The following is a 23,691-nucleotide window of genomic DNA, read 5'->3' as shown; positions in this document are numbered from 1 at the left end:
AGGCGTGGGCAGCCCTGCTCCCCCCAGGCTACATGCCATGGAGCACGGCCTGGCATGGGGGTGGGGCGCTCACGCCTGGCACTGTTTGGTTTGGCTCTGGCCACAGTGGGGAACAAGTGGCCAGTAAACGTGGAGCAGACGGCGCAGGAGAGCGGGATGTGCCAGGGAGTGGGCAGCCGATTGCCCCACCAGCACCAGGCTACCCGGTGGGGAACGAGGGGACAAAGGGTCTCACGGGTGGCTCTGCACCCTGCAGCAGCAGGACCTGGGGGGGGCAGCCTGGACCACCGCCCCCCACCACACCCATCTCCCTCCAGGGCTCAGCATAACACCCCCTCCTCCCCCCCGGCCCCTCAGAGCCCACTGGGTGGAAGAGAAGGGGGCGGGGACACTGAGACACGACCATGAGCAGTGGGACACCCATGTGGGTCACCCACAGCGCCGAGACCCTTCCCTCCCCAGCTCAGCACCCCCGCACCTCCACGCAGGCAGGCTCTGACCCCACTTTTATTAGCAACCCCCCTCCCCATAGAAAAGTGCAAGACTTGCTTGGACAGAGGGGACAAGGCTGGAGCGAGGACTGGTCCCTCCCCCCATCAGGGTCTCTGGGGGTCTCTGTACCCTAACACTGAGAGCAGGACAGGGCTAGGCCACCCCCTACCCCAGGGACAGAGCACCCGATCCCAAAGGTGCTGGTGGTGGACCAAGGGGAGTGGGGAATGCAGAGGGTGGATTTAAGCCTCCCCTTGTCCTCCAGTAGTCCCAGCCTGGCAGGAGGGGCGAGAGCCCCCAGCTCAGTGGTCGCTGAAGCCAGGCATGGGGAAGGCACGAGCAAAGGTCTCCACGCGCTGGCGCAGGTCGGCCAAGCGGCGCTGCGTCTCCGCGTCCTGCAGCAAGAAGGTCTTGAAGTCCTGGAGCTTACCTGGGGGCAGAGGGGGAGGTGGTGAGAAGGGCGAGGGGATGTCACAGCAGCCCCTTCCCTGCCTAGGCAAGGGGGGCAGCTCCCACCCCAAAAGGAGAGGTGCTGACTGGCACCCAGGAAGGGGGGAGACACGGACCCCCACTCACTCACTGGTTTTGCTCTTGACGTCCAGGGCCAGTGCAATGCCCTCATCGATGAAAGCCACGACTTTCTGGAAATCCTCCTCGCAGAAGTGGCGGGAAGTCAGCGCGGGGGCACCTGGGGGATGCGGCACGTGAGGGGGGCACCATCCCCAGAAGCCAATCCCACCAAGGGGGTCCCCAAGTCCCAGCCCCCATGGGGTCCCGTCCCTCTCCGAGACAGAAACTGCCTCCAAATCCCCACATGGAGTCCTCAGAGAGGGGGGATGCCCCGGGTGAAAGCCTGGGGATCCCCCCCCCCCAAGGAAGGGGCTGGATGGAGGCACGAAGACCCCCCCGAGCAGGGTCTGTCCCTCACCCAGGCGCAGCCCCCCTGGCGTGAGCGCGCTCTTGTCCCCTGGGCACGTGTTCTTGTTGGCAGTGATGGAGACGAGCTCCAGCACCCGCTCAGCCCGCGCGCCATCCATGCCCTTGGGCCTCAGGTCCACCAGCACCAGGTGGTTGTCAGTGCCACCTAGGAAGCAAGGGAGAGGGGTGAGGAGCGACGACTAGCCCCGAGCACCTCCCAGCCAGCCCCTAATCCCAGCCCCTTCCCTGCTCTGCAGCGTCGCCCCAGTGCTGCCTCCCCAGCCCCATTCTGCCTTGCATGCCCCCCTCCTCCCCCCCCAACCCACCCACGCTCCCCACTGCTGCCTAAGGGCACCGAGGCCGAGCGGTGCCACTTGCGTCCTAGCGCACCCTTGTCCTTCCTTGTCCCCAAAAGAACAGGGAAGGAGGCACTACCTGACACCAGGGTGTACCCGCGCTGGAGCAGGGCCTGTGCCATGGCTTTGGCATTCTTCAGCACCTGCTGGCAGTACTGGCGGAAAGCTGGCGAGCTGGCCTGGCCGCAGAGACTGTGTCAGCGCGGGGCCTGGGCCACCATTAGCCCCAAGCCCCCTGCCCTGGCACAGACCTGTTTGAGGGCCACAGCCACAGCAGCAATGGCATGGTTGTGGGGCCCCCCTTGCAGGGAGGGGAAGACAGCAAAGTTGACCCTGTCCTCCAGGTCGTAGAGTGTCTCCTTGCCCGTCTTCTTATCCACTGAGCGCACGCCTTTGCGGTAGAAGATCAGTCCTGACCTGGCAGCAAGAGACCGCTGGCACAGCTTTTCCCACCCGCCCGCCATCACCCCAGTTCGCCTCCAGTACCATGGGGCAGTGCTGACACTGCCACCACCCTCCTGTGGGTCCCTCCCACTCAGCTCTGGCCCAGCCAGCGCATGAAATGCCATCTCTGCTTTGCGCTCCCCCCGCTGCGGGTGGGCATCCTCCCAGGTGAGGGGGCGGCAGGACGCAGCCTCACCTGGCACCACGCAGGGTCTTGTGTGTGGTGCTGGTGACCAGGTCCGCATGCTCAAAGGGCGAAGGGATGGCCTTGGCTGCCACCAGCCCACTGATGTGCGCCATGTCTGCCAGCAGATACGCCTTCACCTCCTCGCACACCTGGTGATGTGAAGCACGGGGAGTCACGGGCTGTCCTTGTCCCCACAGGCATGAGCGGGGTGCAACTGCCCTCGAGCTGCCGCAGGAGCTCCCGTCACCCAGGATGGAGCCTACCACCCTGTACCTTTTTCATGCGAGCATAGTCAATGAGGCGGGCATATGCGCTGGTGCCGGCGATGACAAGGCGAGGACGAAAGAGCCGCGCCGTCACCTCCAGCTGGTCGTAATCAATCAGCCCCGTGGCTGGCTGCGAGGGACAGACAGACAGACATCTTGCAGAGGCACACACACTTCCCTGTGCCCACCTCTGAGCACAGCACGTTTAGCTGGACCACAGGCACCCCATGGCACCGGGACATGGATGAGAGAGGGAGGGCAGAGCAGGGGATGGTGGAGCAGCTCAGCCACCCCAAGGGCACCACTGGGGTCAACAGCTTGGTCAGATCCCCCCTCCCCCCAGGAACCTGCCCCCCTCAGCTCACGTCAAGTTTGTAGGGCATCGACTCAAAGAAGATGGACGTTGCCGAGATTCTCTTGATGTCCGACATGTACCCATGTGTGAGGCTGCAGGGAAAGGCAGAGGTGCAGAATCAGGCTGAGCCCCCTGGGAGGCAGAAGGGTCCAGGTTGCCCCACCCCGCTACGTACTGGCCACCATCGGGCAGGTCCAGCCCCATCAGGCGGTCGTGGGGCTGCAGTAGGGCTGTGTAGGCTGCAAAGTTGGCTGGAGACCCTGAGTAGGGCTGAACATTGACGCCCCAGCGTGCAGGATCCAGGTCAAATGCCTCCAGAGCCCGCTGCTCGCACAGCAGCTCAATCTGGTCCACCACCTCAGCTCCCCCGTAGTACCTGGAGAAGGGAGGTGGTTATGGGGGGCCTTCCCCCCACCAGCCCCACAGCCTCCCACCCTGCCCCACAGGAGACCTTGGTGGAGAGGACAGCCTTCCCTCGGAAACACCTGCTCCTGCCCTGGGGCTCCCCTTAACCTGTTCTGCAACTGAATCCCATCTGTGGGAGGACCCCTGATGCCCCCGGTGCCCTCCCACTCCCCGGTGCCTGCTCCCCCCTTTACCTCTTGCCAGGGTACCCCTCCGAGTACTTGTTGTTGAGGCAGGAGCCCAGAGCTTCCAGTGCCGCCCGGCTGCAGAAATTCTAGGGGAAAAGAGGGGTCAGAGACAGGGCAGCAGAGCTCCCACCTGACCAGGGGTCCCCCAGGACCATCACCACCCCCTGCCCCAAACACCCGTGCCCCACCTCAGAGGCAATGAGCTCCAGCCCCCGGCACTGCCGATCCTTCTCCTTCTGGACCAGGGTCCACATCTCGGGGTCGCTCTCAGCCAGACTCTCCTGCCCCGTCCAGCCGGGCATGTGCCCCGTGGCAGCCGCTGTGGCGGTGCCATGCTGCGCCCACTGGCTGCTGGTGGCCAGCCAGCCACATCGCCGCAGGGCCTGTGCAGGAGAGGGGGGGCTGACAGGCTGCGACCCTGCGCAGGCAGGTACCAGGGCCCCATACCCCGAAGCGCCCCTGCAACAGCAGGGGACAGCGCCAGGGGCAAGACCCCGGTGTTCTGTCTCCAGCCACCAGTGCCACCTCTCGGGGTGGGCACAGGGGGACCCCCGAGGTCCCCACAAGGCACGTGGGACACCCTCCACCGCCCCCCGAGGTCTCCCGGGCTCACAGCCGGGGCAGGAGTGTCCCACCATCAGTGCCAAAGCAGCAGGGATGGCAGCGAGACCTGCCGCGGGTGCAGAGTATGTGCCCAGCAGAGCTGCACATGCGTGTGCATGTGTGCACGCCCGGGTGGGATGGCTGGACACCCCCCCCCCCCCCCCCCAGGGGGCACCACCGTTGTGCTGCGTGGGAGTGGTGCTGCAGCAGGGGGGACCCCCCGAGGCACCCCCCCCCGGCAGCACCGTGCACAACGGGAGGACCCCACGCTGCCCGCCTCAGCCCCGGCGAGGAAACCGCCCCCCCCCCCCCGCTTTGCCCCGCCGGCCGTGCCCGGTGCCGGCGCCCGGTGCGGGGTGATGTAACCGCCGCCGCACCATTGCATCACCCGCGAGGCCGCGGGCGCCAGGCAGGGGCCAAGGCCGGTGGCGGTGGCTGTTCCGATCCGGGGGACTTTGGGACGGCCACAAAGTCCGCGGGGGCGGCGGCCGGGCCGGGGATGCCGCTGCCCGGGGCGGGGGGGGGGGGGGGGGGGGGGCGCGAGGGCCGGGATCAGGACCGGGCACCGCTGCCCCTACACCCACCGGGCAGGAGCTGCGTCCCCCGGCTGAGAAGGGGCGCTGGGGCAGGCGGGAGAAACGGGCACGCAGGCAGCGACCCCCCCAAGGGGACCGAGACACCCCCCCCCGCGTATCCCCCCTGGGCACCGGGACCCCCTGAGAGCACCGGAACACCCGGGGCACCGGGACAACATGCGACCACCGGGACCCCTGCGGGCACCGGGGCTCCCGCGGGTACCGGGACCCCCCCGGGTACGGGGGCTCCCTGCGGGCACCAGCACTCTCTGGGCACCGGGACTCCCCGGGCACCGGGCACCCCCAATGGGCACCGGCACCCCTGGGCGCCGGGACCTCCCCTCCCGGCTCCGCGACTCACCCTGCCCAGGCGGAGCGGCCACATCACGGTCCGCGCTCCAGGCGGGTCCCGGCGGGGTCCCGGCCCCGGTCCCGGTCCCGCCCCGGCCCCGCCGACGCCGCGCGCGCGCTGCCGGGACTGGGCGGGGCCAAGGGGCCGCCGGTGCCGCGGGGGCCGCCGGGAAACTGGATGTCCCAAACGGGAGGCAGCCCGCCGGGGGCACCTCCATCCCTCGCACCCCCCCGTTGCCCCCCCCCATCCCGGAGCGGCGGGAGGGCGGTGGGTTCCGCGCGTGGATACGGCGTCAGAACACTCCACCGCTTTGCCTTTTTTTTCCACCAATGTTTTTATTTTCCACTTTTTTTTTTTCCCATTTTAATTTTCTTAAAAAAATTATGAAGAAGCCCCTGCCCGGAGCCAAGGCGGTGGCAGCCCCCAGCAAGGGCCCTCCGGCGCGGGGACGGGTACCCCCAGGGCCCCATGGCGGGGCGCTTCCTCACGGCAATGGTGGCTGGGGGGGGGGGGGGGGGCTGCAAATCTGGGTGAGGGGTGGCGAATCTGGGCAGGATCCTCCCCGGCCGGGGGCCACGGGACACTCCGTGGGGCAGCAGGGGCTCGGTTGGGTGCCCCAACACTGCCGCAGCCTTGAAGGGGCCAACGGCGGGGGGGAGGCTCCAAAATCCCTGGACGGGTGCCCTCGCACACGGGCAGACTGGCATGCACACACGTGTCCACGCGCACACGCATGCACATCTACAGCTGCAGGATGACAAAAGCCCCCCTCAGTGCAGGGGGTGAAGCCAGAGCTCTCCCCAGCACCAGGACCCACCAGCACATGGCAAAATCCTCCACCACAACTGTGCCCGCAGACCCCCCACAGGTGACAGACGCCCAGCCAATGCCATGGCGTGGGGGCTGTACCCCATGACTCACCCACATGCTCCCGGGGACCCCAGCCCAGCCCCTGGTGGGGGGCTGGGCTCTGCACCTGCCACCCCCATGCAGCCACAGGGGCGGGCGCATGGCTGGGCAGTGGGCAGTGGGCATGGGACAGCCCGGCCCTGCTCCCATGCCCCGGGGAAGTGCTGAGGCAATGAAGGGGGGGCTGGTGCGGGGGCGACAGGGGGCACCGTGCAGCCGGGATGGAGCGCAGGAGCCCCCAGCTCCAGCACCCGCTGCCCCTTCCCACAGCCGTCAGCCGAAGTAAGGGTTGTCGTGCTGGAAGTTGTAGTCGGGGCAGACCTTCTGGACCAGCTTGTAGTCGATGCTGAGGAAGGAGATGAAGATGCAGATGACCTTGAAGGGCTTGGCGCAGAGCCAGGCGGCGTGGCTCTGCGTGTGCTCGGTGAAGCACACCTTGGAGGGGTCGTACAGGCAGGGCTTGTTTTTGCGTGCCCGGTTGGTCTTCTCATACTCCACGTGGCAGTTGAGGGCCTTGGCCGGGCGCCCCTCGGGCAGGGTGCTCTGCTGGGGGGGCGGGCGGGGGAGCGGGGGCGCTGGCACCAGCACCTCGAAGCCCACCGCCTTGGAGGGGGGCACAATGCTGACAGAGACGTTGCCCAGGCTGGAGGAGTTATGGCGGAAGTAGACGCTGAAGGTGCCGTTGATGTGATCAACGATCTTCCCCGTCACCAGCAGGCTGAACTTCAGTGTCTTGATGTTGAAGTAGAAGTCGCCCCAGCCGAAGATCTTCTTGGTGCGGCCGGACTTGAGTGAGGGCTTGCGCCGGGTGCGGGGGCTCGGCAGCTCCCCGGCCGTCTGGTTCTTCTGCCAGTCCCAGGGGCTCCGTACAGCGCCCAAGGGTGTCCCTGCACCCTGGGGGGGCTCAGCTGGAATCAGCCGCCTGGGATCGAGCACCGGGGGCTTCAAGGTGCCGTAGGGGACATCCTTAAGGAGGTTGGAGGTGCCCAGCTCCAGGTACCCCAGGGTCTTGGTGATGTGGCCCCCAGCACACAGTGTCTGGGGGAAAGAGGGCAGAGACTGTATGAGCTGTGCCTGCTGCCCCCTTGCTCATCCATCCTCCTGCCTGTCCCCATGCACTCCGCTGCGCCTGTGCACCCCTCCTGTGCCCCTGCATCCCTTCTGAGGTCATGCACCCCTTGGGCACTGCGCGCCCCTTACTGCACCGTGCCCCTCCGTCTGCCGTGCCTGGAGCCACGCGTGGCTGCCCCCTGCCCCTGCTCGTCCCCACACACGCCTGTCCCAGACACACCAGCAGCCCGGGCTGCTTCTCCAGCATCACCCATGTCCCCGCTGCAGGAAGAAGCGGGACGCCGGACCAGTCATGCCTGCCTGCCCCACCACAGCCGAGGCCTATCAAAATGCAGGGGGGTGGGGGGCAGCGGCGTGCACAGAGAAGGGGAGGCATCAGAGCCCCGCGCCGCCTGCCAGGAAAGCCTAATTGCATTACCCGGTGCCTCTGATCTACAGCTGAAATTACAGAGACCCCCGCTGGGCTGCACGGCAGCCGCTCCGCCCTCCAGGATAATTGCACTGGGCGGACGCAGCTGAAGAGTGGGGTGCATTGTGTGCAGAGGGGGGCACGCACGGAACGTGCAGGGACAGGTATCTCTGCCGGGCAGTTGGGGTCACTTTCTGCGTTCTGCCAAGGGAGGGAATTTGCAGCAAAAGCAGAAAAGAGGGGAGGAAAACACCAGACAGTTGCAAGGTGCCTGCACCGGCACGGGGACACCGCCTCAGCCAACGCAGAGTCCTCGGGAAGGGCTCCCACAGGGCAAGGAGAGGCAGCTCCTCTCCTGGTGGGGTAAATGGAGGCAGGGAGCTGCAATGGAGACCAGCTGCATGGTCTCGCCAACCCGGGCAAGCTGCAAGCACTGGTGGGCACTGGCACAGCAGGACCCTCTGGAGATGCAGCCAGCACTGGGGTGTAACGTGGCTGTTCCAGCCACACCAGTCAAGGAAGGGACTCCGCACACTGAGGGGACTGGGACCCACCTCCTGCCAGCGCCAGCCGGGACAGGACCTCAGTGTCCCCTTCCTGAGGTGCCCCACAGCCATTGCTCTGCCCATCTGGCTGCTGGGGCCAACATCAGGCGGCTCAGCAGCAGCGCGCAGAGCCAGCTGGCACCTCTTCAGCCCTGGGACCCCGTCTCTGACGTGTCCCGTGTCCCTCTCCTGCCCGAGACCACCTGGCCCTCCCTCACTGCTTCCCCATCCCTCATCCTGGCTGCTCCCGGCTTGGCACCCCGGTGCCCTGCCTGCCCTGCCAGCTGCTCCCGGCGTGCAGAATGCTGCTCTGTCAGCCCCAGCCTCGTCAATCACTGTCGCGGGCGAGCTGGCAGGTGCTGGGGCTGCTCTGGCAGTTTTTGCTCCGGACGACCTGTTTCCCGCGGGGGACGTGGGGAGGAGGGGAGTGGGGACAGAGGGTGGCGAGCGGAGGTGCCAGCTGGACGGGGCTGGGGGGAGTGGGGGGGGGGGCTGTGCCCCCATAGGAAATTGATGCATGCCTCAGCGCTGAACATGTGCCAGTGAGGCTGGAGGCAGGGCAGGAGCTGGGGAGGGCTCCTGCCATTGCTGGGGGGTCTCATCCCCACACCAGCCACCCTACAGCACTGTCAGAATGGCTCGATGCCGCTTCCCCCTCACAGTGCCATGCACTCTTCCCATGCCCCCCATCAGAGAGGAGAGAGCCTCCCAGGACCCCTCCTCTACACCCACACAAATCTGCATGTGGGAACCAGTCCCTGCTGGGCACCCACCAGGTATGGACCAGCACCCAGGGGGGGCTGCCCTGGCCACGGGCTCCCCTGCGCTTGCCCTGCTCCTCCCTGGCTGCTGAGCTGGAGCCTCCGGCCAGGCTGTGTGCTGCTGTCTCCAGGATCTATTGCCTTATCCCTCTAATGCTGCCTGTGCTGGGCTGAGCTGGTAAATCTGCTCTGGCATGTGCTCGCTCTCGCCCGCACTGCACCGCACTGCACCGCACCGGCCGTCCTGCCCCGGGGCTCTGCCTCTGCCCAGGCAACTGGCCGGCATGGGCAAGGCTGCCCAGCCCTGGGTCTGTGGGCAGGGGAGGAGGATTTGGGGGGGGTGTCTCAGCCCAGCCTGGGGAGCGGGGGACAGGGGGCCATGCAGTGGGGAGCTGCAGCTGAGCATCCCCACAGCCCCGCGCCCCGGTCTGGCTGTCCCCCAGCTCCCTCCCCAATCTCTCTTTGAGCGCAGCTGCTGCCTTCGCCCTTATCTATATTTCAACGCATCTTCAAAGCCGGGTGCCTTCAGCAGCCAGAGAGAGAGGGAGCGAGTGCGGCAGGACCGCAAGATGGAGAGATAAATGGGGGAGGGGGAGAAGGGCAGCCCCCCAGCAACCCCCTCCAGCCAGGAGAGCGGTGTTTGGCGGGGTGGGGGGACACAATGGTGGCCCCCAGCGAGACCGCCACTCCCCCTCTGCCCCAGCTAAGCTCAATTGTTAATGCCACCTGTACATATTCATCAGCCCGGGAGCCCCCTGCGTCCCACCGTGGGGAGGCAGTGGGCCTCCCTCACCCCGAGATGAGCATAGGCAGGCGAGAGGCACCAGTGACCCCACAGCTGGAAGGGGAGCCCCCAAAACGTGGCTGCACCCACGGAGTGGGGGGGACAGGGAGCAGCACAGAGACTGCAGCCCATGGGGGAACACATGCATGCCAGTACATGCCACCCAAGCCCCACCAGCCTGGGAAAGATTTCTGGAGGTTTCTCAGCTCTGCGCTGGCTTTCCATCTCAGCCAGGGATGCGAGCCAGGAAGGCTGGTTCCTCCCAACAGTGCTACGTGGGCCACTGCAGCCCTCCTCCCTCTGCCTCAGTTTCCCTTTCCAATCCACCCCCCTTCCATGGTCCCCTGCTAGCGGTGAGGGGGATGCAGCAGAGATGGGGCTGCAATGCGTATAGGGATGCGATGGGAACGGGGCTGCGATGGGGCACTGATGGAGACAGATGCAGTAGGGAGAGGAAAGTGACGGAGACAGGCAGGCAGTGAGGAGCAGACACAGTGGGCAGCAGTGGGGACGGGCATGTCCTGGGAAAGGAGGCGCTGACACCAGCTCTGTGCGCTACTGAAGGCTGCGGGTCCCCAGACCAGGCTGCTGCGGGAGGATGGGGTGGGGAGCTGTGGGGCATGGACAGGCACGGGCAGGGCTGGGCGCTGCCGGGGGGAAAGAGACCTCGTCCCTGCGGGGAGAGCGGTGACCCCCAGCCGCTTGTGGCAAGGGGCCGGGCTGGCAGCCTCCCACCCTCTCCGGGAGGTGCCGGGGGAGCGGGGGATGAAAGGGAATTGCAGAGCAGGGCAGCGACTGCCGATGCAGCCAGGGTTATCGATTGCCGCACGAGCGCAGTCCAGGTCCGTGGGCAGCACGGGGGTGTGGGGGAGACCTCCACTGCCCAAGCCCCCAGTGCAGCCCCAGGAGGATGGTTTCCCCCAGCCGGCTGCTGGGGTCTTGGAGCCTGCGGGCAAGAGGTGCAGCAGAGCGGGGCCACAACACGCATCTTCCACGACGGCGCTGAGGGGAGCCAAGGTCATCCCCCTGCACCCTGCCAGTGCTGTCGGCATTCTGGGCAGGTCCCACTCACACCTCGCCTTAAATATTAATGTTTCTGCTTGTGAGTGGTTGGGGGTGCAGCACTCACACACATGCACGTGAACCTCTCGGACATGCTTCACGGGCGTCTGTGGGGAGTCCCAGTGCCTCCTGGCCGTGCACAGGTGTGTGCAGAGCCCCTTCCTCACGCACCGCACCTGGATCTGTCCCGTGTGCCAGAGGAGGGCCATGCCTGGCTCCGCTGCGTGCTGGGTTCTGGCTGTGATTGCACCACCCATGTGTGTTTGTCTGGTACGCTTGTTTTTTACCGTTACACATGCATGCGCTGCTGCATCCACGCACTACCCCAAGACAATGATATACGTTTTTGCTGCTCTCCAGCCCCTTGTGCACTTTTCTGGGTGCGTGTGGGGCAGTGCAGGGCTGCCATGCATCTGCAGGCACCCGCGTGTCGCTCTGCGTGTGCACAAGCCGCCAGGCAAGGATGCAGGAAGGGCTGGGGGTGGCTGCAGAGGGACTAGGAAGGCTCTTGGTGCCAGCATCAATTTGGCTTGTCAGGACCAGCAGTGATGGCCACTCACATCCCATTTGCTGGCAGGGCCAAGCGCCATCAGCTGCTCCCCCGAGACCCACGGTCACCTTGGAGGAGGGGAGCGGATCAGTGCGGGGAGGGGTGGGGTGGACTGGCTGCCCCTGCAGGTGCTGCGATGAGCTCCCAGCGCCCCGCGAACAGGGCCATGACTGACAGGGTACCAGCTCAAGGCAAAGCAGCCCCTTGCCTGTGCCAGGAGCAGAGCCCCCCACGACAATCCTCACCAACGGCCCCGTCCTTACAGCCTGTCCCCCGCACCCAGCTCCAAGCCGTCCCCACTCCTCGGTGGGGCTCGGTGGCAGAGCTGATTGGGGGTCTCCAGCTCTCCCCGTGAGCGCAGTGTCACACTGGTCTCTCCCCTGTCACCCTACTGCCTTCGTTAGTGCAAGGAGATTAATTGGAGGTGGTGAGCAACAATCCCCGCGGGCCCGCTCCCCCCGGCGCAGCACAGCCCAGGGCGGTGTGGCATTTCCAAAGGTTAGCAGCAAACAAGGTGCCTCTGACAGCTCCCATTTATCTCGCTGGCGCTGCGCGGGTGCTAATGCGGTGGCAGGGTGACGTGGTGCAGCGGTGGGCTCTGCCGGGCTGCGGGGAGGGACCCAAGCACGAGCCCAAGTGTGCTGAGGCGTGCAACGCACATCTGAATGACTGCATGTGAGTGAGAGTGCGCAGCGAGCACCGAGTGTGCGGGTGTGTGCGCCCGCGGGTGCCAGCAGGTCTGCACTGCCATCACCCACTGCCTGCCTGGCCCGGGGTGCACCTGCAGCAAGCGTGCAGGTGAATGCAACAAATGCCTGCGGCTGCTTGTGTATGCACGCACTGCTCTGCATGCAGCTGAACGTGCACGAATGCCTTCGTGTGTCCTGCACGTCCCTGTGGGTACCTTTGTGTGCATCCATGCAGGGTTACATGCACACATGTGAAGTGAGGTGGCTCTGCATGTGCGCCTGTGCAGGGGTGCCTCTGCTCCTCAGTGCGTTTGTGCACTCCGGGGTGAACGTGCTCCTCTGCAGCAGCCCCAGCACGTGTCGGGGGTACGGCCATGCTGCTGCCACTGCTGCTGCCCCGCTGGGTGCAAGCGTGCCGCTCTGCCTCGGCAAGCGCAGATGGGGCTGGTGAGTGGCAGGCTGCTAATGAAAGTCCCCGTGAGGCAAATCCGTGGTGATGACTCCGTAGTGCCAGGGCAACAAATTTACCTGCTGTCGGGCACGCCGGGGCTGGGGCTGGGGTGCGGGTGGAGCTGGGGGGAGTCCAGGGGCCACAGACCCCAAGCACAAGGTAAGACCCAGTCTGGCCACCCATCCCTGCCCGGGGAGGCTGTGACAGAGGATGCTGCTCCTCTGGTGATGAGGACTCAAGGGCAAAAGGACAGGGGAGTGGGACAGGTGAGGGGGGGCCCGGGGACAGCAGCAGTGTGTAGCCCAGCAGGGGCCACTGGGGAGGGCTGTGGGCTGCCGGGCAGGCAGGGGGGGTATCATGGGCAGGGGTTGCAGGAATGGCAAGCAGGACAGTCCCAGGAGGAAGGGCAGAGCCCCACCATCTCAGCCTCACAAGGGCAAGAGAAACCCCATCAGCTGTCCCCAGCAGCCACCCCCGTGTTCCACTGGCTCCCAGCTCAAAGACGCTTGAAAGCCCATCCCTGGCCAGCAGCTCCAGGGCTGGGGTGTCCCAGGGGAAGCTGGTTCTGCTCAATGCCCCCTGCCACCCTCGCCGGCACAGCCAGCACCGTCCCTGCCGTGCATGGCACATCGCCCCACGTCTGTGCAGGCAGCAGCTCGCCCCACAGCCAGACGCCCCCACTGCCCACACGTGGCCCATATCCCTCTCATCACTGGTATCACTCAGCCTCCTCCTCCCTCCCCCGCACTTGCAGTTGGGAGCCCCCACCCACAGCAGCGTCAGCCCCACTCACCCCAACACAATGGGGTGGGACGGCCATGGTGGGGCAAAAGGGCGTTGCGCTCAGGAGGATGCTGAACCTGCCCCAGTCCCAGGCACCGAGGGATCAAGCAGGTGACAGACAGGGACAAGTCAGGATGCACTCATGCACAGCCACCCTGCCACGCACGCACACAGAGTCACAGTGATGGCCAGACAAACCTTGCCCCAGAGGTGAGCTCAGTGTGGCCACCCAAAGGCCTCCTCAGTCTTTGCCTCTTCTGTGCTGCCGCTGCAGCTGCCAGCGGTTCACATGCACCCGGAGGCAGCCCAGCAGGCAGGCAGCAGCAGAGCCCCCAGCACCAGGATGGGCAAACCCAGTGCCAGCACGTCCTCGGCTGGGGGAGAGCCGGGAGGAGCTCGCCAAAGCCAAATCCACCATTGGGTCACTATGGAACTGTGGAGCTGCCAGCACCCATCCTGCAGGCGCAGGCCGTGGTGGTGGCAGGACCCACAGGAGCTGCACCAGGGTCCTGCTCCAAGTGACATCCCTGCCCAAAGCGACGCTCGCACAAGGGCTGGCATCACTTCGTGTGGGAGCACGACCTGCGCAGGGATGGGAGAAATCAGTTTCCCACAGACGCATTTGCCTTCACCCCCTAAACAGACACCTCGCTCCTTGCAGACAGAAAAAATATGCAAATGCTGCGGCTTTATTAACGCGCTCGGCACGCGCTGGCTAATAAATATTTCATAGCCCGAGTAGGACTTTTTTTTCCCCTCCTTCTTTCTTTCGTTTTGGTTCCTTTTCCCTGTCACTCGTTTCCTGCCTTTTCTTTTCTCAGCCGTTGTTTTATTTATTTATTACTTTTAAGGGCTTCATGGTGAGACAGGAGCTGGTAGGTGGTTGGGGGGGGAGCAGGGAAAAATGTACATCCCCAGTCTCTCCCCCCACGGGTGAAAAAGAAAAGTGCTGTTAAGAGCAAAGGAAAAAATATAATAGAAGGGAGGAGACAGCACCAGGCAAAGGATTCAGGGCTTGTGTGACTCATTGGACTCAAGGAAGAAAAGAGAATGAATGAGAAAATGAGGAGATAAACGGAGCGGGAAGGGGGAGAGGGATGTGCAGGCGGATGCGCACAAGGCAGTGGTGAGGGGACATGGGGGCGGCAGCGGGCACAGGGACGCATGGGCTGGTGGGCTCCAAGGAAACTGAATTCTGCTCGCCTTGGCAGCGCACTGCCTGCCCGGAACACTCAGGGAAGGGGCTGGGGTTCAGTGGGGAGAGGGGCTGCTCCCTGGCCGGTGCAGCGCTGCACGCCCAGCGCAAGCCACACTCCCGTTGCACACAGTGCCAGGGCTGAGGAGCCCTCGGCTGAGACCCCTTGTGCTGCAGAGCAGGTGGATGCGGGCTGCTCCCACGGACGGCATGTGGGGAAACAGAGGCAGAAGCAGCAGGGACCAGTCCCAGGTCGCTCCTGCCAGGATGCCTGCGCCCCTCCTCCTCGGCCCTGGCGGTGCTGCCTCAGTTTCCCCGCAGCAGAGCAGGCTGTGGGGCTCCCTCCCCCCCTCCAGAGCTGTCCTGGCTCTTTGGCGCTCAAGGTCTTCCTGGGGGGTGCAGAGATGTGGCAGCCACCCCAACACCCCCCTAAAGTAGAGGGACCTCAAGGCCCCCAGGGACACAGCCCCCACCTTCTGCCCAGCAGCCTCTCCTCCCCCCCAGCCCACCCCCACCCCCTCGCCTCACCATTTCACTTTATTATTGCAATAAATGTAGCCATAAAAGTGGCAGGTATCAGTGCGCGAGGAGATCGCTTCTCCTGAGCTATGGAAATGTAATTTCAAGTGTGCCCGGGAAATTTTATAAGATTGTATCAGGCGGGATCATAAATTGCATTTCCAGCCCCCTCTCCCCCCTGCACCACACGCCCCCCGCCCCCCTCCCCGATGAGACAGTGTCGATGCGAAGGTCACAGTGGAGAGGGGCAAACGTGGGGCTGTCCCCTCAGTGGGAACCCCGTCCCTGTGCCCCCCCAGCACTGCACACACACCCTCCCGCTGCCCACATCTCCCCCCCGGCACATTCCCGACCAGAGAGGGTTTATTCCCCCCTGGAGGAGAAAGAAGGGGGAAACAGCGGCAGGGACACGGCTGTCCCTTGCATCCCCCAGGCAGCAGAGGGGAATTAAAACCCTCTGAGAGACTCAGGGGACCCTCAAGGGCACTGCTGGGGCTGCAGCTCCTCTGGGGCTGTGCCGTCCCGTGGTCACAAGGACTGTGCCCCACTGCAGCCAGGAGCAGGGGATGGCGGGTCCCTGCAGCCCACCACCCTCTAGGAGCCTCCTTGTGACCCCCGGGGGGCAGATTCGGCCCCGCTTTGCACCCACCACCCCACCCAGTCGCCCGGACCCAAGCAGGCGCCAGGACAAAGGGTGTAAAGCATCGCTCTGCTTGCCAAGGGGCTGAGGACAGAGGCTCCGCTGCCCCGTGCTGGGGGGACAGGAGGAGGAATGAGAGGGTCTTTGCGCACCGTGACACCCACCGAGGCCAGCCCAGCTGCTGGGACGGTGAAGGGGGTTGGATGGGGTCTGCGCCAGCAGTGGCACTGGGCTGAGCAACCTGCGGTGCTGTGGGTGCACAGCGGTCAGCCCCGGTGCGAGCAACAGGGTCTGACAGGGATTTATTTGGGGAGGGGAAAATTAATCCCCCTGCGAGCGCAGGGCCCTGCAGGCTCTTTGCAGCCGATCATTTCTGCAGGCTGGGCGCTTATTTCCACAATGACTTTCCTTTTGCAACAGCGATCAGGAAAAAAAGGCGGGGAGGGGGGAACACGGGCACAGGGACGTGATTATTTCTTTAGCAGCAATCCAAGCGGCTGGAGAGGAAGCTTCATCTTTCCTGGGCCATTTACCTTCAGTGCCGGAGCGCGAAGGCTGAGCCAAGCAGCTCTTCAGAGATGCTGGAGCTTGGCCAGGGCGGGCTGGGGGGGGTGGGGTGGGTGGGAAGCTTCGGCTGAGGGGGTCTCAGCGCAGCATCACCCCACTGTAGGGCCACCGGGTGCCAGGACCGGCTCCCTGGGAAGAGCAGCTGTGGATGCAGGGACGGGGGGCAAAAGTCATTAATCTGGGAGTGTTAATTGGCATGGGTGCGATTAGCAGCGGGGCTGATGGGTGCTCAGCTTGTGGCTGCTGTTGCAGAGGGAAGCGCGGCCGGCTGCAGCGCTGTCCCAGCTCAGGCCGCCGCCGCCCCCCCCCCCCCCCCCACCGGCCAGCGCCCGGCAGAGAACTGGCAATTAAAAATGAGAAAGGGGGGGAAGCAATAAAGCAGGCCCTCGATTTCAGCCAGTACACCACAGTGGAAAAGCAGGAGTGGGTCTGGCCGCGGGGCACCCCTGGGTGCCCCCCCTCCGCAGCTGCTGCTCCCCCCCCCCTCGGCAGGAGGCTGAGCTGCGCCACGCTCCAGGCTCCAGCCTTATTGAATCTCCCAGCTCAGGGTGCAAAGGGCACCACAGGGAAGAGTTATTAAAAAAAGGGAAATGAGTGGCTTGGAAACCTTCTTTCGGAATAACAGTGTGTGTTTGTTTGGCGATAGATTAGCTCAGCCATGCTGAGCACAAAGCACTCGCTGCAACGGTGGTCAGCTCGGGAGAGCTGCAGGAACCGGGAGAGGGGGGACACATGGTGCTGCTCCCCCAACCCCAGCAGATGCTGTCCAGGCACCATCCTGGCAGGGCCAGTCCCTGCAGCTCCGCGCCTGGAGGGACTCCCAGCCAGACAGTGGCTTGCAGGGCTGTGCCACGACCCAATTCCCCTCCCCTGGCCCCAAATGGGGTACGCATCTCTGAGCCATGAAAGGGTTAAATTCTCCCCATTAATGGGAGCTGGGGAGGGCAGGGGGGTTGAATAGAGGTGTCCTTGCGCCAAAGGGCTGGCAGCATCTGCTTAAGAGCAAAGCCATCTGTCAGCCAACAACCCAGTAGACGTGTGACAGCTCTTGGGTGACAGCAAGGGAAAGGGAACACAGTGGGGTGAGTTCACTGGAGGCTGGCGTCCCATGCCACCAGCCTCCCACTGGCATGGCCACCGGCACTGCAAGGCAGGATTTTCCTGGGAAGGGTTAATCCAGGAAGGAAAACCTGCCAGCAACACTCCAGGTGCTTCGCAGATACCTGCTATCTCACCTCCTCCCCACCCGCCAGCAAGGAGGGAAACCGAGGCATGCTGCTGGGGAGGCACGTCCCTGCAAAGGGACAGGCAGAGCAGAGTGAGGACGGACACCTGGAGTCCTGCTCCAGCACCAAACCACCACACTCCGCTCCACCAGCCGCATCCTGGTCACACCTGCCTGCTCCTGCCCACTCTGGGGCCAGTGGCACGCCATCCCCCTCCACTGCTGGCTGTTGCTCAGTGCCTGGTGTGGATCACGTCGTCACTGGGCATAGGGGACCGCAGGGCTAAGGCTGGCATCCGCCTGCAGGGAAGGCCAGGAGGTTGCTGGCCAGGAATTGCCCCTCCTCTCCCCAAAATCACAGCCACCCCTTCAAGCCCAAGGATGGCTACAGGAAGCGCCCAGGTGCCCACCCCAGCTGTGGGTGTCTCCCGTTGCTCCTGGGTGCACTGGGAGAGCTGGGTGGGACCCAAACCAGTGGGAAGGCAGGCCAGCCCTGATCTGAGGGACCCCCAAGATTTAATGCTCAATGCACAGAAAAAAAAAAAAATATCTAATGCATAAACATAAACCAGCAGCCTGAGGAAGGCTGGGGCAGGGAGATCACCTGCGGGGAGCACTGAGCAGCATCGCTCCCGCCTGCCCAAGCGCTGCCATCCCCAGCCCGAGCGCAGGGGAGGAAAGGCAAATCCCGGGTGGCAGCAGCCATGAAGGGTGGGGAGCCGGGGGGGTGATTTGCACACACACGCCGGAGATGGGCACCCGCTGGGCCGGCAGAGCTTGTCCATCCCAGCAGGGAGACACACATGCTCCCAGCAGGGACAGTCAGCTAACACACCACATGGCGGGGGGGACACCCCGGGGTCTGTCCTTCCTGTAGCAGGAATGCTCTTGCCAACACACACCCAGGGCGAACGCACCCACTGTACAGCCGGTACTTGCCCAGGGGGGCAGCCACATCTGCGGCTTTGCCCATCGCTCCCACCACAGCTGGTGGGATGTGGCACTGGGGAGCTCAGGTCCAGTGCAGCAACTGGGGCTGGGTTGGGAGTGGGGGGGTTCCCCCACCCATCAGGCTGCCTCCTGCCTTCCCAGAGGGGCCAGGAAAGTTTCCCCCCAACAGGCCCAGAGGACTGAGGAGCAGGAACAGCTCTATCCCCCTTCCCCTGTGCCGACCCCGGCCCCTCCTGCAGCCCATCCCCACGCCAGGAACCCCACAGACGTCCCTGGCCAGCCCCACAGCGCAGAGGGGTTGGGGTGCACTCCCCCTGGCAGCACCTCTGGGGTTATTCCCCACGCATGAAGCAGGAGGCTCCAGCACCCACGTACCCACCCTGTGCCCCGGGATAGGCCCTTCCCCCCCTCCCGGTTGCAAGCCCCCACCTCACCCCCAGTGCTGCTGCCTGTGCAGGCAGGGAGGGGGCCGGGGGCAGCGCCCTGCTCCAGATTTCATCAAAACAAACCCATTTGTCTTGAAGCAGCTCCAGCACCGACAGATGCTCTGCGTTAGATGGACATGAGGAGGGGGGGGGTCACGCAGAGCCACCCCCACACCCACACATGCATCTATCCATCTACACACACAGAGAAGCATGCCAGAGAGAGACAAGTTGCGAGAGCCTTCGCCTGGAGGGCAGGATTGTGCGGGGGGGGGGGTGGGGGTGGGGGTGGGGGGGGTGGTGCGTGTGTGTCCCTGATGTGCATCCAATTCCCGAAGGGGAATTGACTCGTTTGATTTTATTCATGAAACACAGAAAGTAAAAATGGAGTGTCAGGAAATCAGATCCGCTGGGTGATGAGCCCACCCCCCACCCCCCCCCCGGGCAGGGCTGGGGGGGCACAAATCTCCCCATTCACGACCACCGCAGATGCTGGTACCAGTTGCAGCTGTAGCCCCCAAACCCCACAGCTCCTCCTGGGGGGGGAAAGCCTCGCTGGGCTTCGAGAGGAGGGGGTAGAGAAGGGACACGCAGGGGTGAGTGGCCATGGGGAGCATTTAGTGTCTGGTACCAGGGGGCACCGCAGGGACGGCTCTGCGGGGGGGGGGGGGGGGGGGGGGGGGGAAGGCGTCTCTGCACCTTCGGCCTCCACAGAGAGGCAAAGGGGCGAGAGCAGGCAAAGCCCCTCGCCCAACACAGCAAGGCCAAAGCCCGAGTCCCGGGGGTGAATGTGCCGACCCCGCGGCTGAGGGGGCACCCCGGCGAGATGGCCGGACGGAGGTGGAGGGGAGATGCCTCCCCCCCCGGCAGAGGTTATGTCCACAGCGGTGCTGGAGCTGAGCCCGCACCGAGTCAGGACAGGAATGGGGCATCACCTCTGCAGGTGGTTTTGGTGCTCACACCAGTGGAAACCTCCGCCGGCCCAGCTCGGGGTGCAGCAGGGCCCCCCCGCGCTCCCTGGCACCGGCCGCTGGTGGGGACCCACGCCGCCCCCCCGCGCTGCTCCCGCCCGCGGGTCCGATGCGGTGCGGGACAAGTGCCCCCCCCCGGCGCGCAGCGCTCCCTACCCCCCCCCCCCCCGCAGACCCCCCCCGGCAAAGAGCCCGACCCGCCCTCGCGCGGCCGCCCCCACGCTCACGCGCGGCTCCGTCTCGCGCGTCTCGCTGCCCCCCCCGCACCTGCCAGACGGCGCCTTCCGCGCTCTGCAACGGGGGGGGGGGGGGCGACTCGCAACCGGGGGGTGTGCGGGACCCACCGCTGCCCCCCGGCCCCCAACTCCACCCCATGGCCAAGCGCGGTGTCCCGCACCCCCCGCGCACAGCCCGGGACAGCCCCGATCCCGCTCCAACTTGGGGCGACCAGGACACCCCCCGCCCTCCGCGCTGTGCAATCCCTGACCGATGTCGCCCCCCCCCCCAACTCTCCTATTCACCTCCCTGCAAACGCCCCCTCCCCGTGATTGCACGACCCCCTCCTCAGCACTGCACAACACCCCCCCCCCCCCGCAATTGGCCGCGATCTCCGCGGCTGCCCGAGCGCCCCCCCCCCCCAACTGCTCATCTCCCCAAGAACCGCACCACCGCCCCCCCGGCACGACCTCCCCCGCCAGGACTGCACGTCCCCCCCCGCGCAGTGGCACGGACCCCCCCCGGAATTGTACCACCCTCCCAATAATTGCACGACCTACCCCACGGAACTGCAGCCCCCGCTGCTAATTGCACGTCTCCCCCCAGGGAACCGCGCACCCCCCGGCGGCAGCAGCAACTTTGCCGCCCGCGGGCGGGTGCGGGCGGGGCCGCCGCCCGGTGCCCCCCCCCCCCCGGTCGTCCCCCCCCGGTACCTGCAGCAGCAGCCACGGCCCGAGCAGGGGCAGGCGGCGGCGGAGCATCGCGGGGCTCCGCGGGGCTCCCCGGGATGGAGGGCGGGAGCGCGGGAGGGCGGCGGCGGCGGCGGAGGGGAGGCAGGAAGAAAGTTGGAGACTTGCTGGGGCCGGGCGGTGCCTCCGCGGCGCCCCGCCAATCCCGGACCGCCCCCCCCCACCGCGATGGGGGGGGGCACCGGGCACCGGGCAGCGGGCGGGGGCGGCGTCGGCGGGGGGCCGCCCCGGGGACTCTGCGCCCCGCGCCTGCCCGCACCCCGCGGAGGCTCCGGGGCAGCCCCCGGCTCTGGCCCCTCCCCGGGCACAGGGCTGCCCCCCCTCCCGGGTCACCCCACAGCCCGGGGCGCCCCCGATCCCGAGAGACCCCACGCCCCGGGATGACCCCGGTCCTGTCCCCCCTCTCCCGGGAGACCCCACGCCCCGGGATGCCCCCTGACGCACTTTGCCCTCTCCCGGGTTACCCCACACCCCGGGATGCCCCCAGACACCCCACCCCCCCAGGAGACCCCACACCCCGGGACGCCCCCAATTCTGCTCCTGTCCGAGGGGGTGTGCTAGCACCGGGGGGGCACAGTCCTGCCCACGTCCACCCTGCCCAGGTGCACCCGGGGAGGGGAGAAGGTCCCCTGCTGCTGCCCCTCCCCCCAAAGACTCCATCAGAGAAGGGGGGACCATCCCACAGGGGGGTCCTTGGGGGGTGTCCCCCAGGCCCTGTGCACACCCCGAGGGTGCCTTGCACACCCTGGAGCATGCAAACAGCCGCAGCGCACACACCATGTCTCAGGCTGGACACGCAACCCGTGTCGCCTGAGTGTATATATGTGTGCGTGGACACGCGTGCTCATCCCTCCAGCCCTGTGCCGGGCCCCTCTCGGGGGGCTCTGCCGGGTGTTTCCATACCCCCTCCCGGGCTCAGCGGGCATCCCGCCCCAACACTATCACTTTATTGTTATTGCTATTATTGTTACTGTTATTACTATTATTACCTGCTCGCCGTCCCTGGGAAGCTGCCAGCAGCGGCTCCGGTACCGGCGGGGCTGGGGGCAGGCACAGGGTGGGGGGGAGCATTGCAGAACCGCGTGTACGTGTGGAGACAGAATGAATAAAAGGTAAAGGAGAAATAAGCAAGGGAAAGGGAGAGGGGGAGAGAAATGAAGGGAAACGGGAGAGAAAGGAAAGGGAAAGGAGAGAGTAGCACCGAAGCAGAGTGCGGGGTTCAAGGGGTCCTGGCACCACGGTGCTGCGGGGCCGTAGCCAGCCCCATGCCAACCCCACACAGTCCCCACAGCAGCCCCACTGCAGCCCTGGGCAGCGCGGCGCCTGCCTGTGCCGACACCCAGCCGCAGCATCGCCCCGGCAGGGGCAGGTGGCACCTGGGGCTCAGGGCCCACAGCCGGGGCATGGGGCAGCGGTCCCGCCAGGGAAGGTCCCCCCAGTCCAGGGAAGGTCCCCCCAGTCCAGGGAAAGTCCCTCCCACCCTTCTCTTGCTTGCTGTCACGGTGCCAGCGCGACCGGCTGGTGTGAGAGCCACTGCCAGCCCTGCGGCCCCCGCTCCCAGCTCCTCCTTGGCTCCCCGCTTCCCACGCTGGCCAGAGCCTCTGCACCCCTCTCCCTGCCCAGCCGGGATCCCCCAACAATCCCCCCGGAGACACAAGTGCTGGGTCCCCCCCGGTGCTGCAATTACCCCATTGGCTCCGAGGCTGCAGGAGGGATGGGGCAGCTGAACCCCTGCTGGGGGCTGTGCGGAGCCAACACGAGGTTGGGGACACTCCAGACCCGCTACGGCTACACAGCCGGGGGGCTCACACCACATCGCCAGAGCAAACTCCTGGGGGGGGGTGTCCCAGTGTCCCTGACGGTGTCACCAGGGAGCAAAAGGACACCAGGGTCTGCGAGAGGCCCAGGGGGCTCTGAGAAGACCCCTCCCACACAATTAACAGCCCACTGACCTCAGATCTGGGAGCGCAGAGGCATGGTGAGGGGAAACGAGTGAAGGTTTAATAAAAAATAGAAAAAGCTTGAAGGAAAAAGAAGAGGAAAAGGGGGGGGGGGGGAGAGGAAAGGGAGAAAAAAACCTCTAGAGGAGATATAAGAAACCGATAAGTGAACAAAGAGCCAGTATTGAAATAGATCTAAGGGCTGCGCCGCGCTCGGGCCGCGCTGGATCCCTTTGCAGAGGGGTTTGGGGGTTTTCAAAGGCAGCAGCCACATCCTTGGCGCGGCATCTGGATGGGGCCGGGGGGGGCTGGTGCCGAGGCGGACGCTGGCAAGGTGGTTGCTGAGAGTCAATCTGCGCTGCTCCCATGCCACAGGCCAGGGGTGCCACGGGGCCCTGCCATGGCCCTGGGCTCCCCTTGCACCCCATGCCCACCTCTGCTGAGGCAGCACGGGCGTGTGGCAGGGCCAAGTGTGAGTGGCTGCGGCTGCTGGCCGGACGCCACGATGCCCCCTGCATGTGCCAGTGCTCGCCCTGTCCTGCTCAGCCCGACCCTGCTGGGGCGACACCCTGGCCCCAGCCAGCCCTGCTCTCCAGTCCCCGCTGCCCTCCGAGGGCTGAGGGGGCATCCCTCCTGAGCCCCCCGCCCTCAGCACCCCATGTCCCCCCCACCGTCCCTGCTGGCCATGGCCCAGCACCTGGTGCCGGGGGGGGGGGCACGACCGGAGCAGCGGGGGCACAGGGGCACACGAGCGGCCGCTGCGGAAGGACAGATGTCGGGCAAACGACCCCCGGCCGCCCCCCCCCGGCCCTCTGCCCCCCCCCGCCCTCGCTCAGCTCAGCCCCAGTACTGCCCTCCCCTCACCCCACCGTGGGAGGCTCTGCAGGACGGGGCCCCGCGCCCGTGGCTCTGCCCGCGGCGGGAGGGGCACACGGACCGGGGGGAGCAGACCCCCCCCCCGCACATGGGGGGGGAACGGGACACCGGCTTGCGCGTGGAGCCCCCCCCCCCTTCTCGAGGGCGGCGGCGCCACCTGGTGGCGGCTCCCGGTACCGCGCGCAGTCCGTGCTCGGTGACCAGTGCTCCGTGCCTGGTGCCCGGCTCTCGGTGCTTTGGGGCGTTTCTGCTCCCCGCGGCG

At 65.9% G+C, this 23,691-nt stretch overlaps 2 protein-coding genes across 3 annotated transcripts; both read right to left on the bottom strand.

Moving 5' to 3' along the window:
- Positions 1–499: 499 nt before the first annotated feature.
- Positions 500–5,222, bottom strand: SHMT2 (serine hydroxymethyltransferase 2). 2 transcript variants are annotated; one of them, XM_082496355.1, is made up of 12 exons: positions 5,151–5,222; positions 3,800–3,994; positions 3,618–3,697; positions 3,194–3,394; positions 3,029–3,110; positions 2,671–2,793; positions 2,407–2,546; positions 2,018–2,183; positions 1,846–1,945; positions 1,421–1,576; positions 1,073–1,180; positions 500–922 (listed from the first exon to the last, which is right to left on the bottom strand). In XM_082496355.1, exons 1-12 carry the CDS (start codon positions 5,172–5,174, stop codon positions 795–797), a joined length of 1,503 nt encoding a protein of 500 aa, XP_082352481.1. In that variant the 5' UTR covers positions 5,175–5,222; the 3' UTR covers positions 500–794. The 2 variants fall into 2 exon arrangements, with proteins under 2 accessions (XP_082352481.1, XP_082352482.1); XM_082496356.1 differs by having other exon boundaries at positions 791–922; positions 1,069–1,180.
- Positions 5,223–5,344: 122 nt separating this feature from the next.
- Positions 5,345–20,625, bottom strand: NXPH4 (neurexophilin 4; the record flags this gene model as incomplete). The annotated part of the gene is made up of 2 exons (XM_082496348.1): positions 5,345–7,088; positions 20,578–20,625. The coding sequence occupies 2 exons, from the start codon at positions 20,623–20,625 to the stop codon at positions 6,324–6,326; spliced, it is 813 nt and encodes a 270-aa protein (XP_082352474.1). The 3' UTR covers positions 5,345–6,323.
- Between the last annotated feature and the right edge of the window lie 3,066 nt (positions 20,626–23,691).

This window comes from Vanellus vanellus (genome assembly GCF_965231255.1).
Source record: "Vanellus vanellus genome assembly, chromosome: 28".
Classification (NCBI taxonomy): domain Eukaryota; kingdom Metazoa; phylum Chordata; class Aves; order Charadriiformes; family Charadriidae; genus Vanellus; species Vanellus vanellus.
This window is presented reverse-complemented; position numbering and strand designations above follow the sequence as displayed.